This window comes from Sitophilus oryzae, unplaced genomic scaffold (assembly GCF_002938485.1).
Source record: "Sitophilus oryzae breed Bouriz unplaced genomic scaffold, Soryzae_2.0 scaffold_980_pilon_pilon, whole genome shotgun sequence".
NCBI classification, from domain to species: domain Eukaryota; kingdom Metazoa; phylum Arthropoda; class Insecta; order Coleoptera; family Curculionidae; genus Sitophilus; species Sitophilus oryzae.
The window spans coordinates 4,814,294-4,829,205 of NW_022147617.1; the positions used below are offsets into that span (position 1 = coordinate 4,814,294).

General features: G+C 31.6%; 1 protein-coding gene across 1 annotated transcript in view; it reads right to left on the bottom strand.

The window, feature by feature from the left end:
- The window catches only part of LOC115891244 (zwei Ig domain protein zig-8-like), a 265,508-nt gene that overhangs the window by 11,516 nt on the left and 239,080 nt on the right, over positions 1-14,912 (bottom strand). The window contains exon 7 of the mRNA XM_030911673.1: positions 8,026-8,152. Coding sequence (XP_030767533.1) covers positions 8,026-8,152 — 127 coding nt within the window. The remainder of the gene's footprint in view (positions 1-8,025; positions 8,153-14,912) is intronic.

The following is a 14,912-nucleotide window of genomic DNA, read 5'->3' on the forward strand; positions in this document are numbered from 1 at the left end:
TGGGTCATAAATATGCGCCTTTCAGATTTTTGAAAAAGTTCATGGCTTACTAGATATTTCGAAAAAAAAAACAAATTTCGGCTATTTTAAAAATTGTCCCTAAATCCATTATAAGCTATTTTGGACAAAAAAGTTTTCAGATAAAAGTTGTATATAATCACATTCTTAATGAGATTTTGTTCTCTGTTTTTTTTCTGTCTGTCATTTTTGACATATGACACAAACATATGTTTTTTTTTTTAAATGGAAACCGTAGCTGGCCACGACTTTATAAAAAGCGCCATTTTTATAGCCAATTCTTATCATTTTTAAATAATTTCACTTAGTTAGCCATGGAAACAAGTTTAATCGTCTTTGCTCTCATAAATGTGAAGCTGCCACATGCAAACTTTGTAAATAAAAATAAACAAAAGTTTTAAATATGAATTTTTCAAATGAAGAAAAGCGTGCAAGATTATTGGTTAAACTTTTCTTGACCACATATTTTCGAGGATACGTTGACCGGTGAATGTTATGTTTTTTTAAAGAACGGTTTTCAACTTATTAGAAAAGTTAAATTTAGTTATAGCCCGTTCTTATCTTTCTTAATTTCACTTAGATTGCATGGCATTCTTATTCTGTCATGATTTATAATTTATAAAAAGTCAGAATATATTACTAAACGGTTTTTTAGAATTTACATTACACAAACTAAAACTTAAAAAAATAATATCACTGCAGTCACTGCATACACTTTAAGTTATTTTAGAAAATAGCTTATAATGGAATTAGGGACAATTTCTAAAATAGCCGAAATTTGTTTTTTTTTCGAAATATATAAGCCATGAATATAAGCCGAAATATATAAGCCATGAACTTTTTCAAAAATCTGAAAGGCGCATATTTATGAATAAAACTGCAATTCTTTTCCCATTTAACCGACTCTCTATCTCCAGTAGTTTCCGAGATACCCATAGAGAACATCGTAAGAAACTCACCCTGTATATGTTATATCAGGCATTTACTTGACAGCTTGTTCAAACTGTATCATTAACATTTATAATAAAACAAGATTAAGGTGCCCTTTTTTCGTGTCGGTGAGTGTATATTTTAAAAACTAAAACGAAGCGAAAATCAACGGTACTATTTTTAACAAAACTAACCAGCTTTCAACTATTATCTATCAGTCATTGTCGAGTTAAGGCATTCCGTGACGCACCGAAGCCTTTTGTCTTACAGCATTTTCGAGATAAATGTAAGGTCCTTTTTCTATTGTACATTTGATAAATGAATCCACAAAGTCACTGACTAGGCCAAAGCATAAGCTTTTGAAATCGTTACGAACTTGTTAAATAAACAAAAACTTGCAAGTTTCGGGTTTTTGGAAAGCGGTTGTTTAGCAAAGTTTTGTTTGTTCTCTTTTATAATTTTGTAAAATTTTGGAATAGGTCTTTGTGACAATATTTTAGAGGCAGGTATAGTTATTAGGGTGCACAAAAAAATAAATATTAAAAAAATAATATTTTTTTTCTTTTAACTTTGGTGATTTTTCCACTGCAGGGACCAGGTGATTTTGCCAATGCAGGGACCTGGTGATTTTGCCACTGCAACTAAAATTTTTTGTTCATCATCGTTAACGATATTTTCACGATAACTAAAAAGAAAAAAACAATTCTTCTTGGTGCACCCTAATAGTTATGTATTAATGATGGCTTGTACAACTTAACAAGTATAGCTAGAGACGTGAGAAATATAAAATAAGAGACGCCCCTCGATGCGCAGTGGACAGCCCACAAATTTGCTTTAATCAGATTTTTCGTAACTGCATCTCTCTTCCGCCGAATGCGTTCTCTCTTTATCGTGTGCGCGACCGGTGCTATCCCCAAGTCTCTTCCTATATTTGTCAAACTGTAGTTACATTTGTTGTAATAATAATAATAAATATAATAGGGCCAAATGTAATAGGGTCATAATAAATATAATAGGGCCATTTCATGTTCCTTTTTCAAAAACGAAGACAAAATAAATATCTGTATTTTATTTTCTTGTTTCTGTAGCCAATTATAGAAACTCATTTTTCAATAATTGGCTTGAGAAATAGCCAAGTGTAGCATTAATATAAAAAAACATCTGTTCTTTATTTTCTTTCACAATTTCGGGAATTATAAGAAAGTGTACTTATGTAACTTGTACAGGGTGTCCCACTAAGAATAGCTCTCGGCTGTATCTCGAAAAGTATTAGGGCTGCGGAAAAAATACGTATAACTAAAAAGATCACGAGAAATTGCTGGAAATTATTTTGTCTGTAGAACGGCCGCTAGAGGGCGCAACTGCTGTGGAAAATAAGAAAATGGAATTTTTACGAAATTTTGCGGAGATAAGGTGTACTGTAACTACTAATAGCTTCACAATCTTCAGTAAATTTTGGATTTTTTTTGTTAGAATTATTTTCCCCTATCTGCTAAAATAAAGTGGTGGGGGAAGGTTAGAACTGTTTTTATATAAATGTTAATAACTCCGGATTGGATGAACCGAATCCAACAAACGGGAGCTCGTTTAAAAGAGCGTTTCTTACTCTATATTATACCATATAAACAACAATAATAAGCTTTTAAAGTAGAGGCTAGGGGGCGAGGTCTTACAATTTAACAATCATTGCGCGTAATGAAGTAATAGGCTTATTTTTTCGTATTTATTATAATTTTGCTAATAACTTTGGTTTGAAAAAAGATATTAAGATGCGGTTTTCGCTGACTTTTTAAGCTTTTACTACTCTTTCCTATCAGCTAAAATTACGTATATTGTCGTATTTATTTTTCTTGAGAAAATGCGCAATGTTTGTTAAATTGTAAGACAGCGCCCCCTAGCGTCTACGTTTAAAAACTTATTATTGTTGTTTATATGGTATAATATAGAGTAAGAAACGCTCTTTCAAAATAACCCTCATTTGTTGGATTCCTTTCATCTAGTCCGGAGTTATTAATATTTGAATAAAAACCGATCTAACCTTTCCCCACCGCTTTATTTTGGTAGCTAGGAAAAAATGGTTCTAACAAAAAAGATTCGAAATTTACTGAAGATTATGAAGCTATTATTTATAGTACTCCTTATCTAGGAAAATTTGTGTAAAAACCCCATTTTCTTTTTTTTATAGCAGTTGCGCCTTCTAGCGGCCGTTCTACAAACTTGAAAATAATTTCCAGTAATTTCTCATAGCCTTTTTGGTTATAAATATTTTTTTTCGCAGTTCTATTAGTGGGAAACCCTGTACAAATGAGTATCCAGGATCAATCACTTTACTGAAGTTATAGTTCTATTATTTGACTGAAACCAAAAAATGATGTCTGTTACGTGTTAAAGTAACTTAACATAAGGTACTTTCATCCCCTTTAAAGTTACTTCCTCTCTAATCACATCAAAAACTCCCGTTTTTTACAAAGGGTTTCAATTTTTAATTAATTTTAATCAAAATGCCCTCTTACATAATTTTTAGAAACCTTAAAACCTTTTTTTGCACATTTAGCAAGTCCTCTACTAATTTATTTTTTATTCGCTAAATAGGGTATCGCCGCCGTCTTAAACAAAAGGAAGCAGATTTTTGGCTCAAATTAATGATTCGATTGTTCATTAATTTGGCCCCTAATGGCTTTGTTACTTGCCAAGTTATTTCGGAAAAAGGCACAAAAATGGTTGGCTAAAATTCGTTAAGAAATCAACCAGGAAATGAAGTAAAAAGACTGTTTTGATAAAGTTTATTTTATAATAAGTGTCAAATATTTTATAGAAATTTTATGAAACGGTATACAGGGTGTTCCAGGCTGAGCGTGCATTAGAGGTTTCTAAAGAACCACAATATCTAGATTGGGGATTTTTTGCACATCATTGTTTTACAACGAGATCTATCGATTAAAAATATTTTCAATATAGCGGCACTTCCGGAAATACCGGAAGTTGACAGCAACTTTCGTATTGTAAGTGGGTGACCCATTTTTTATTACATACTAATATAATACATACTACAATTCTCTGTAAAATTCTATGAATAATGATGTGAAAGACTCTATATCTAACATTATCGGTTTATGAGAAAAAAATATTTAAAATTTTTGGACTAAAAAAAAATCTGTCAATAAATATAGCCTAAAAGTCAAATTTAGTGATTACCACAGTCACTGTGACATAAAGAGAAGACATGTGACTATCGATTTCAAAAATTAAATTGTTCAAATGTCATATAATAATGGCGGTAGCTGTCATGGAATTGAGCTATTAAAAAATTATCATAAATCATTTTTTTGTTCAGTTGTATACCCCCTTTTTTTATTTCACTATTGAAAAGGTTTTTCAAATCGTTACTTTTTGATTATACTTGTTCCTATACCTAAAATAAATCGTTTTTAAATTATTTAAGATTTAGTTTTAAAACGTATATTTTTCTTGATTTTATCTAGCCTCCTTTAACATTAAATGTCAAACAATCAGACAATTGAAAAAAAATAGTTTAGTTTCGTTAGTGCACGACATGATATTCTATTCTAATTAAAAACAAATAAGGACAATACTTAGATTTACTTAGTAATCGAGATGGTAGATTATTCTGTTATAATTATGGTGCTGTGCAATTGCCAAGTCATTATAATTATTATACAGGGTGGCGCACCTCATTCGCCTCGTTTGATCATACGAAAACGGAAAGATGTAGAACAAAATATTTTGTGGGTATATGTGGGGAGGCAATGTGCACAATTTAAAATTATTTTGAAATATACAGGGTGTTTCAGAACTAAGACCACACCAAAGTTATATTTTTTCTTATGGAACACCCATTATAAATTGTATTTTCTTTCATTTTTGGATTCTTGGGTCCAAAAAAAGGCATTTATTATAAGGGTTAAAAATATGTTTAAAATCTTTGGTTTTTGAGATATTTAAAGGTATTTAAATTTGCATGCTACAATAGAATAGACTATTAACACCCTGTACATTACCTTTCAGAATTAATTCTTATGCTGAGTTTAAAGGTAGAGAAATAAACTTTACTGAAAAATAGTATTGGTTCCTTAAATTTATACAGGGCTATCAAAAGTTTCTGATCTATTTTAAGGATATATTTTATATAAAAACTTCGTTATTTCAAATGCAATACCCTGTATTTTTTTTAAATAAATCGAAGCAGATTCGAATGCTCTTTCAAACTATATTAGAGTTTCCTATACCTATCTATCTCAGATTTTGAATAAAAAGCGATTTTTAAATAAAATTGTAATCAAGATGGCTGGTGTCGCCATGGCAATTTTCTAGTGACAGTTAGTAACTATTTTCAAAGTCGACATTAGTTTATGGACATTATTATTTATAATTTATAACAATTTATTTAAATTTACCTACAAGAGTTTAATAAGTAACTATTCATTACTTTATCGAGAAAAATAAAGCAGTATCTGCTGGCGATGGCGGAACGAATAGATATGTTACTAGTGATATTATTTTGTGAGGAAAATTGCTTCTTAGCCTCAAGGGCTCAAAGATACCCAAATAGGAATCTTCCTGATAAGCGTTTCTTTGAAAAACTTCTTGTCCCATTTCGCAGAGCTGGTAGTGTGGTTTATAAAAAACCTATTAGGCAGAAACCTATCGTTAGAAGTGAAGAAAATGAATTTGCCGCTCTATTATAGAAAATCCATATATCTACAAGTCATCGTAAAACAATTCAAAGAACTACTTCTTCGTTTTTCTAGATAGAATAATAAACACATATTTAATAAATATTAATTATTAAACTATTGTAGGTAAATTAAATAAAAGTAAACTGGTATAAATTTAAATAAGTCCATAGACTAATTTTAATTTTGAAAATACCTACTAACTGTCACTAGAAACTTGCCATGACAACACTAGCCATCTTCATTGCAATTTTATTGAAAAATCGCTTTTTATTCAAAATCTGAGCCAGATAGGTATAGGAAACCCTGATATAGTTTGAAAGAGCATTTAAATCTGCTTCGACTTATTTAAAAAAATACATAGTGTTGCATTTGAAATAACGAAGTTTTGTAAAATAAATATTTAAAATAGACCAGCAATTTTTGATACTCCTGTATACATTTAAGGAAGGAATAACATTTTCTGTAAAGTTTATTTCTCTACCTTTAAACTCAGCACAAGAATTAATTCTGAAAAGTAATATACAGGGTGTTAATAATCTATTCTATTGCAGCATGCAAATTTAAATATCTTTAAATATCTCAAAAACCAAAGATTTTAAACATATTTAACCCTTATAATAAATACCTTTTTTTGGGCCCAAGAATCCAAAAAAGAAATAACATACAGGGTGTTCCATAAGAAAAAATAAAACTTTGGTATGGATCTTAGTTCTGAAACACCCTGTACAGGGTGGGTCAAATTCGACGCTTTTAAATGGAAACACCCTTTTCTATAGGAGATAGACGAAAACTAATATCAGTGTCTGGAGCTCAATTTTTGTCAAAAACATGATAGTGAAAACCGCATATCGATATCTGTTACCTTTTGGGAGTTACGGGGTGTTTTTCAAAAATATGCCCTTTTAACAAATCGCTGTAACTTTTTTGTTATGGAAAATTTTGTATTTTTATAAAAACATTTCCAAGGCACCTTTTTACGTAGAATTTAATGGTTTAAGTATAATTTTTTTTAAATTAATAATTTAAGAATTATCAACAGAAAATTTGATTTTTTATATGGGACACCCTGTATATTTTTAATTTATTGAAAATAATTTAAAATTACCTTTCCAAAAATATAACACACTTGATATTTTGCTCGATTCCTCTTCGAGATATAGAGTATATAAAAATTCGCCGTTTTAAATGAGTGAGCTTTGAACGGCAACGGCTGTAATGCAAAAAATCTAGCTGCGAGCATTAATTAAAACGAAAATAATATTTGCTATGAGAGATGCAGAATTTTATAACTATTTAAAATATATTTAATCAACATCAACACATTTAAACTATATCTAATAACAAGAAAAATAAATAGCAAACCAAGACATGAGATTTTCCTATAGGTGTTCGACATATCGACCGTCTTCTGTTATGGACAGACGGGGCAGTTTTTGAACATTTCTCGCGGAATTCATTAACTCAGTGGGGGTGAAAGATACCCTCTCATAACTGCTAAGTATTTCTAATTCTCGTCTAGATTATACGGAAGAATAAGGAACCTTTATTTTTCCGCAAATATATCGATAGGGTTAGATCCATGGGCACTAAGTCAGGCGGCCTCGACGGCAAAGGCTGGAATTTTGGTTGGCTATTCAATTATTCTTGAAATTGGATGCAAAAATTTGCTGATAACTTCAGCGATCAGAGGCGGTGCGTCGTCTTGCTGGAAAAATATGTTTCCGAGTTCCATTAAGGGCATATCATCAATAAAGAGTCCATAGCCTACTAGTTAAAAGTGGCGAACTTTTTAAAAATTGTATTTCGAAGGGGGATTATAACAAAATATCAAGTGTGCTATATTTTTGGAAGGTAATTTTAAATTCTTTTCAGTTAATTAAAAATATAGAGGGTGTCCCAAATAAAAATCAATTTTTCTGTTGATAACTCTTAAATTATTAATTTTAAAAAAATTATACTTAAACCATTAAATTCTAGGTAAAAAGGTGCTTTGGAAATGTTTTTATAGAAATATAAAATTTTCGATAGCAAAAAAGTTACAGCGATTTGTTAAAAATGCACATTTTTGAAAAACACCCCGTAACTCCGAAACGGTAACAGATATTGATGTGCGGTTTTCACCATCATGTTTTTGATGAAAATTGAGCTCCAGACACCGATATTAGTTTTCGTCTATCTCCTAAAGCAAAGGGTGTTTCCATTTAAAAGCGTCGAATTTGACCCACCCAGTACATTTCAAAATACTTTTAAATTGCGCACATTACCTCCTCACATATACCCATAAAATATTTTATTTCTATATGTTTCCGTTTTCGTATAATCAACCGAGGTGAATGAGGTGTGCCACCCTGTATATTAAATGTTTGAGAAAAAATCTTACCGTTGATTATATGTAAGTTTACTTCAGCTGGAATGGCCATGGTTGGTACGCAAGAGTACTTTCCGGAATCGGAGAGACGGACAGTGCTGATATGGAGTTTGGACGTCAAGCCTTCTGCCCATTGGTTCTGAAACAACAAAGTCTATTTTAAAAAAGCACAATACCAGAGCCGGATTTTAAAAAATAAAGTTGGTGATGAAAGCTCAAATTATCAGACAGCCTATTGAGCAACTTTGCCTCGGTTTAACTGATCTCTTATCTCCTGTAACTTCCGAGATCCCAATGATAAAGCACAAATTTGGGACACTCTGTACATTAAGCGATGATATTGATGTTCATTTACAAAAATTTGACAATGATTTCCAAAACTATATACGTTCCAGATACGTATTATTATGGTTTTATATAAACAAAGTTGATTCTCTAGCGATAGTTTAAATCTTCTTATTAACCAATATAAAGCTACACGCACACTGGTGCGATCACGATCACAATTAGGGCATCGATAACATGAGCGATCATTCTAGCACACACCAATGCGTTGACGTTTACCGCCGTACCTGTATGTAGTGCGCCATCATGTAGGTATACATAGGTACAAATTAAAAATGTAAATGATGTATACCGAAAAAAAACTTTCTTAAATATTTACCTACAATATTTAAACTTAAACAATGAAAATGTATACATAATGTACTATCCAATCCAATTGCAACTCCAATTTTGTCTCAAACTTTTTATTTTTAATTCTATTATTTTTATAACTTGGATCGGATAAATCATATAGAATTTTGTGTATTTTTACAGTCTTAAATAGCTGCTCTGTTAACTCCACTTCTAAATTGCAACAAGAAAAAACACACAAAATAAAGGAAAATTCCTATCAGTTGGGTCGTAGATCACGCGATCAAACTCGACAAGTTGAATCTGATCGCCACCGTAGAATAGAACGCCGCCAGCCTGCTTCGTCTCCAAAACTCGATGGCGCTAATGTGAAACGGCTCATATGTATTCTTCAGCAACTTTTGGTCGCGGCCGCGTGGAGATCGTGATCGCGGCCGTGATCGTACCAGTGTGCGTACAGCTTAAAGTCTTTTATTTTCAAATGTGTTTGCTTACGTTCTTCACTATGTGTTTTTTCCAGATAAGACTGCGGAAGTAGTGTGTTGTTTAAGTATACCGGAGGAAACTGGTAACTTTATTTTCTTGTTTTTCTTTAATAAATTTGTTTCAATGAACTAGAATAAATAAGAACGAATTTACTTTAATTATTAACAGTACCTTTAAAGTAAAGCTGAAATAATTGTACGATGCGATACAACATTAACATAATTTAAGAGTTTCTGATACGCATGTCTCCTAATCTGTTCAGATTTATTAAATATGAAGTAAAATATATCAAATAAACAAAGCAAATAACCGTCTCGTATTTCTTTTTGTTTGAAAAATATCCATTTTCATATATCTATTTCTTGCCTCCGACGTCACTATTTTTAGAAAGATTTCTGTTTACCAACAACGTTATTTAGTAAAATGAAATACGCGCTTGTACGAGGAAGTGCGCGTTCTGTTGACTTGACGTACATATGACGATCTTACATATTTTTGATGCGACGAGATCGACTCGCGGAAATTGTACGGAAAAGAGAAGGAAGAAAACTAGGCGAATATGCATATGATATACGACAGTCTGCCGACAAAACGCAAACCCAACCTGCATATTGCATTACAAAGGATTTTCCAGCCATTGCGTTTGGGATTTGTCAAGTTTTCTTTTCATTTACAGATGATAGAAAGACGGAATGAATCTACTCTCGCTTCTATTATGTCATTTTTTAACTAAACAACATTTTTTAGATATTATTTTCTATATTTGTAGGTATGCGGTATACAGGCCGAGCGTGAATTAGAAGTCTCTGGAGAACGACAATATCTAGATTGGAGATTTTTTGTTTTCAAACGAGTTGTAGCGATTAAAAATATTTTCAATATGGCGGCACTCCCGAAATACCGGAAGTTGACGGCAACTTCCTTAAATTACACAGAAACCAACTCATCATAATTTCTATAATAGAAGATTACAGTTGAGGGTTGGAACCTTTGGTGTTACACAGCAAAATAAAAACACTAAATCACCACAATACACCAAAACACTTTTACTTTTACACTGGACGCGCGTTTCGCTAACCATGTTAGCATCATCAGCAGATGATTATAAACTAAAGTACAATCTACAAGTTGAGCGTTTATATACTCGCTCAAGGTAATAGTTAGATTGGGCTGAGTAAGAATCCTGTTCATACTATTCATTTGTTATTACTGGATGCGTATATTTGATTTTTGTTCACTAGAGTGTATTTTAAGAACTTTATTAATGTTGACAGGTTGACTCTGAACAAAATATGGATCATACATTAATCACGGGATGCTGGTTACAGCATTATCTTGAGTGTAATGTTCTGAGTTGTTTAATTAATTTTAAATTATTAAGATCTATACAATGTCTCATTATCAACACATGTCTGGCAACGCAAGATTCTATCCGGTTCACCATATCTTATCTGAGCTTAAAATATTTTTATTTTAAACCGGTGAGTTTTTCGGAAAAACTCTTAAACACGTTATTTTATTTTGTTGTTTTACATATTTTAAGATTTTTATAAATTTATACAGGGTGTTTCCATAAAATATGTACCATTGAGTAATCACTATTCTGCTTAAACTGTTTGACGGGCTTAAAGCTGATTTTTGGCAAACGGATTGACAGGGGTGTAGAGGTTCGATAAGGAGGGGCTGAATCTCAAATTCCAAAAGGGTGAAAAACGCCCCTCAAATATTACACATTTGAAAGTATTTAAAAACGGTTAGTCTTTCGGGAAACGCTTGGACAAGCATAATTTATTTGGTTTTTTTACATATTCTGAAATTTTAAAAATCATACAGGGTGTTCCAAAAGTTAGTAATTTCCACGATTCGCTTTAAACGTTTTTGACGTAAAAAGTGATGGCAAATTGAATTTTGAAAGCCAAATTCCAACGAGATGGAACTACCTCAAATATTACCAAGTTATATAATACTGCCATATATTGTTTTTCATGCTGATGGCAAATGGTGGTAAAATTTTTATCCAGTTTGTATGTTATTGAAATTCTTGCTTTGCTTTATCATCACCATATCGGAGTTAATATTGATCTTCTAGTTTGCGTCAACATATTTCTCGATTATTACCCAAGAATTTTCATATACCGATCTTTTCATCGGAGGTTGGCGGCATCTTCCTGATTTTATACTGTTGTAATTTATTATTATTACACTATTACTGAAATTATAATTGACAATTCTTAAAAATTGACCTTTGTGACCACTGGCTAACTCTATAAACGGTATCGAAAAATATTTAGACGTATCTTTCTCCACTTGAAAAGTCGAATTTTCAGAAATCATTAACCTATACCTACGTTTTCTAATTAATTTATCAACTAGTAACTAGTGAAAATTCGACTTAGTAACTAGTGAAAATTCGACTTTTCAAGTGGAGAAAGATACGTCTAAATATTTTTCGATACCGTTTGATAGAGAGTTAGCCCGTGGTCTAAAAGGAATTTTTAAGAATGTCAATTATAAACTTGTGTATAGTGCTAATAATAAATTACAACAATTATTAGGTAATCCAAAAGATAAAACACCTCCACTGGAAAGGTCGGGTATTTATGAAATTTCTTGTAAAGATTGTAATCAGAAATATGTTAGGCAAACTAGAAGATCAATATTAACTAGATTTAAAGAACATTTAGCTCAGATAAGATATGGTAGACCGGATAAATCTTGCGTTGCGGAACATATTGTTGATAAAGAACATTGTATAGATCTTAATAATTTAAGATTAATTAAACAAGTCTCAAATTACAGGCAATTAGATGCATATGAAAGCATCAGAATTAATAAATGTAAAGATAGTATGAACAGAGACAACGGTCCAATTCCTTCAAGTTCTTTGTTCCTACTACTCTAGTGGCGGAAATCTAACTGTTACGCTCAGTGGGCTCTGACTCGGTTGGCTAGATTTTGCCACGCCCACTTGGTGCCCACTGAGCGAGTATATAAACGCTCAACTTGTAGATTGTACTTTAGTTTATAATCATCTGCTGATGATGCTAACATGGTTAGCGAAACGCGCGTCCAGTGTAAAAGTAAAAGTGTTTTGGTGTATTGTGGTGATTTAGTGTTTTTATTTTGCTAAAATAGAAATCATAATTTCTGAATATTTTTTAAAACGTAACTCGCTATGGAAAAAAATATTGTTTTATTCACGACGATAAAGTTGCATTATCGTCTCCCGAAATTAGTTCACTGGCGATTTCATCGCTCGTGAATTAATTTTTTCGGTTGACGATAAAATACCATTTTATCGTCTTTTTTATATATAAACTATAATTGAATTAAATGTTAATCTTTGAATTATGAATATATGCACTTTATTCTCGATTTTATTTTCCAGGTAGAATCAATTTTGCATGGCTCAATTTTCACCTTGATCCCGCAACGATTTCAGTTGCAGCGCACTAAAGCGCTGGAGATTAGAATGCGGACGTTAACCGAACAGACCGCATCGTGTCGGTTAGAAAACTTTGTTCCGGAGATAAGTTTTGTCCGGAACAACGAGCTTTAGGTTAGACCTCGGGCGCCATATCGACGAGCTTTTAAAGCCTTTGATTGGAGCAAGATACCGCCACCTTTCCAAACTTTGCCGGAAATATAGACTCTACTGAGGCGCTGCACACGATCGGCGATTTGTAGTCTATAATCGCTCGTGATGTAAAGTCTTTTTATTGTGTGTATTAATTTTGAGTTAAGTACGTGACTTTTTGTTCGTAAACCTTCCAATATACAGGGTTGTTCACCACATACGACACGGAGTATTGTAGCTAAACGATTAGATTTTTACAAATTATTATAAGTTTTGGATTCGTTGTTTCGTTTTACAGTTTTTTTTTCGTTGAAGGACTATTAGAGCTACAATTTTAAAATATTTTTACAAGTTACAAAGTGTCTCAAATAAAAAATATCAAAGTTGTAATTTCGCATTTTAATCTTACTGTTTTTGGAATATTTTTTTGGCTTTTGTCAAAATATAGAAATCAATTTTAATGTTTCATTTCTCTAGGCGTAATTAAGTTTTTAAAACTAAAAAATTGTACTGTAGTATTTCTATTTACTAAGTTTTGTGTTAATCTAATAAAAATTATACTACCTTATACAGAATGTCTAAAAATTTATTTTAAATAATTACTAGGTTTAAACGGCAATAATGCGTATGACGCTTCAAAGTCAACGTATTCCTGATTGGTTTCATTAGAGTGACGTCCACGAAGAGCTTTTTGTTTAATAAACGATAAACAATCGGTTTATTTACAGTTTTTTTGTAAAATTTGGGTCTAAACAATTCAATGTGTGTGTGTGTGTGTGTGTGTGTGTGTGTGTGTGTGTATGTGTTGATTCTTTCTTTTATACACACTATGGCATTGAGTGATTTGTTTAAATATTTTTTTGTTAAATAATATAAACTATAGAAATATTGATATTATTTTTTGAAAATATAATAGTAATTATCATTATGTCATATGTATGTTTTATGTAAGTATATCGTCAGTGAAACCTGATAACCTGCTAACTCCATATTTTACGTTAATAAGTTTTTTTATACCATTAGAAAGAGAAAAAAAAACTATATAAGTAGGGAAAGAAAATACATTTTTTCCCATTAAAGAAAATTTGCTATTTTAACTGAATAAATATCTGCTAACTATAGAAATATCTGCTAACTCCCACTGAAATAGCCACCGAAATGCTGCTATCTCCATAATTTCCGTTATGATCACGCTAAAGCAAACTCATGGATTCTTACTCGTATGTTTCTTTAGTACAGTACGTCGATCCAGGGTCGCACTAGGCCAAAGGGGTCTGGGTGGCAATGTAAGGAGAGCCCGTGTGGATTTTTTGCGTATTTTTTCGCCTTATGTTTTAGTCAATTTTTCCCTATTATATATAGGGTGAGTCTTAAATAAGTGCAATTATTTTTAGGGGTTATTTATTTCGACCCAAGAAACACGATTATGAGTTTTTTTGCGCGATTTTTTTTTTTGAAAATTTGGAATAAAAAAAAATTGTAATTATTTTTTAATTTTAAGTTTAAAAACATACTTTGTTTGTAATATGGCAACATATAGGTAATAGATTAAGTTTACCAGAAAGAAAATCCAATGATTGTCAAAATTATAGCAAAAAATTGGAAATTTTAAAAGTGAAATAACTCGGTTGTTTTGGATTTATTTGAAAAAACGGTAAAGAGAAAATATTATGTTTTTTTTATTGAGATTTACCAGCCCTGAAAATATTTGCACTTATTTAAGACTCACCCTGTATAGAAATCAGGGAACTACCCTAATGCAAGGTAAACCAATGCAATGCAAATGCCATAATACAATGCAAAAGCAAATATTGTTAAGAATAAATAATGAACTATAAAGGGGGCCCGCGAAGGCTGGGGCCCCCCTAATAGTTATACATATATATAATATGACTAGTCCGACCCTGCGTCGATCCATTCTGTAAATACAGGGTATCCGTAAAGGATAAGGGGAAAAACGAAATTCTCTATATACGAGCAATTCATCGGCGTGCTATAAATCGTTTAAATAACCATTACTTAGATGTACAAGAATTTCCATAATACCTAATCAGTTTTATTTTTTTCAACGTTTTTCCACGTAAATGATACATAATTTTTATAAAAATTAAAAAAAAAGGAGAAAAGTAATAAAAATTTAATAAAATCACGCACTGTTTTCCAAGCTCGATCTACTCTACCGTTGTATAAAAATTAGGAT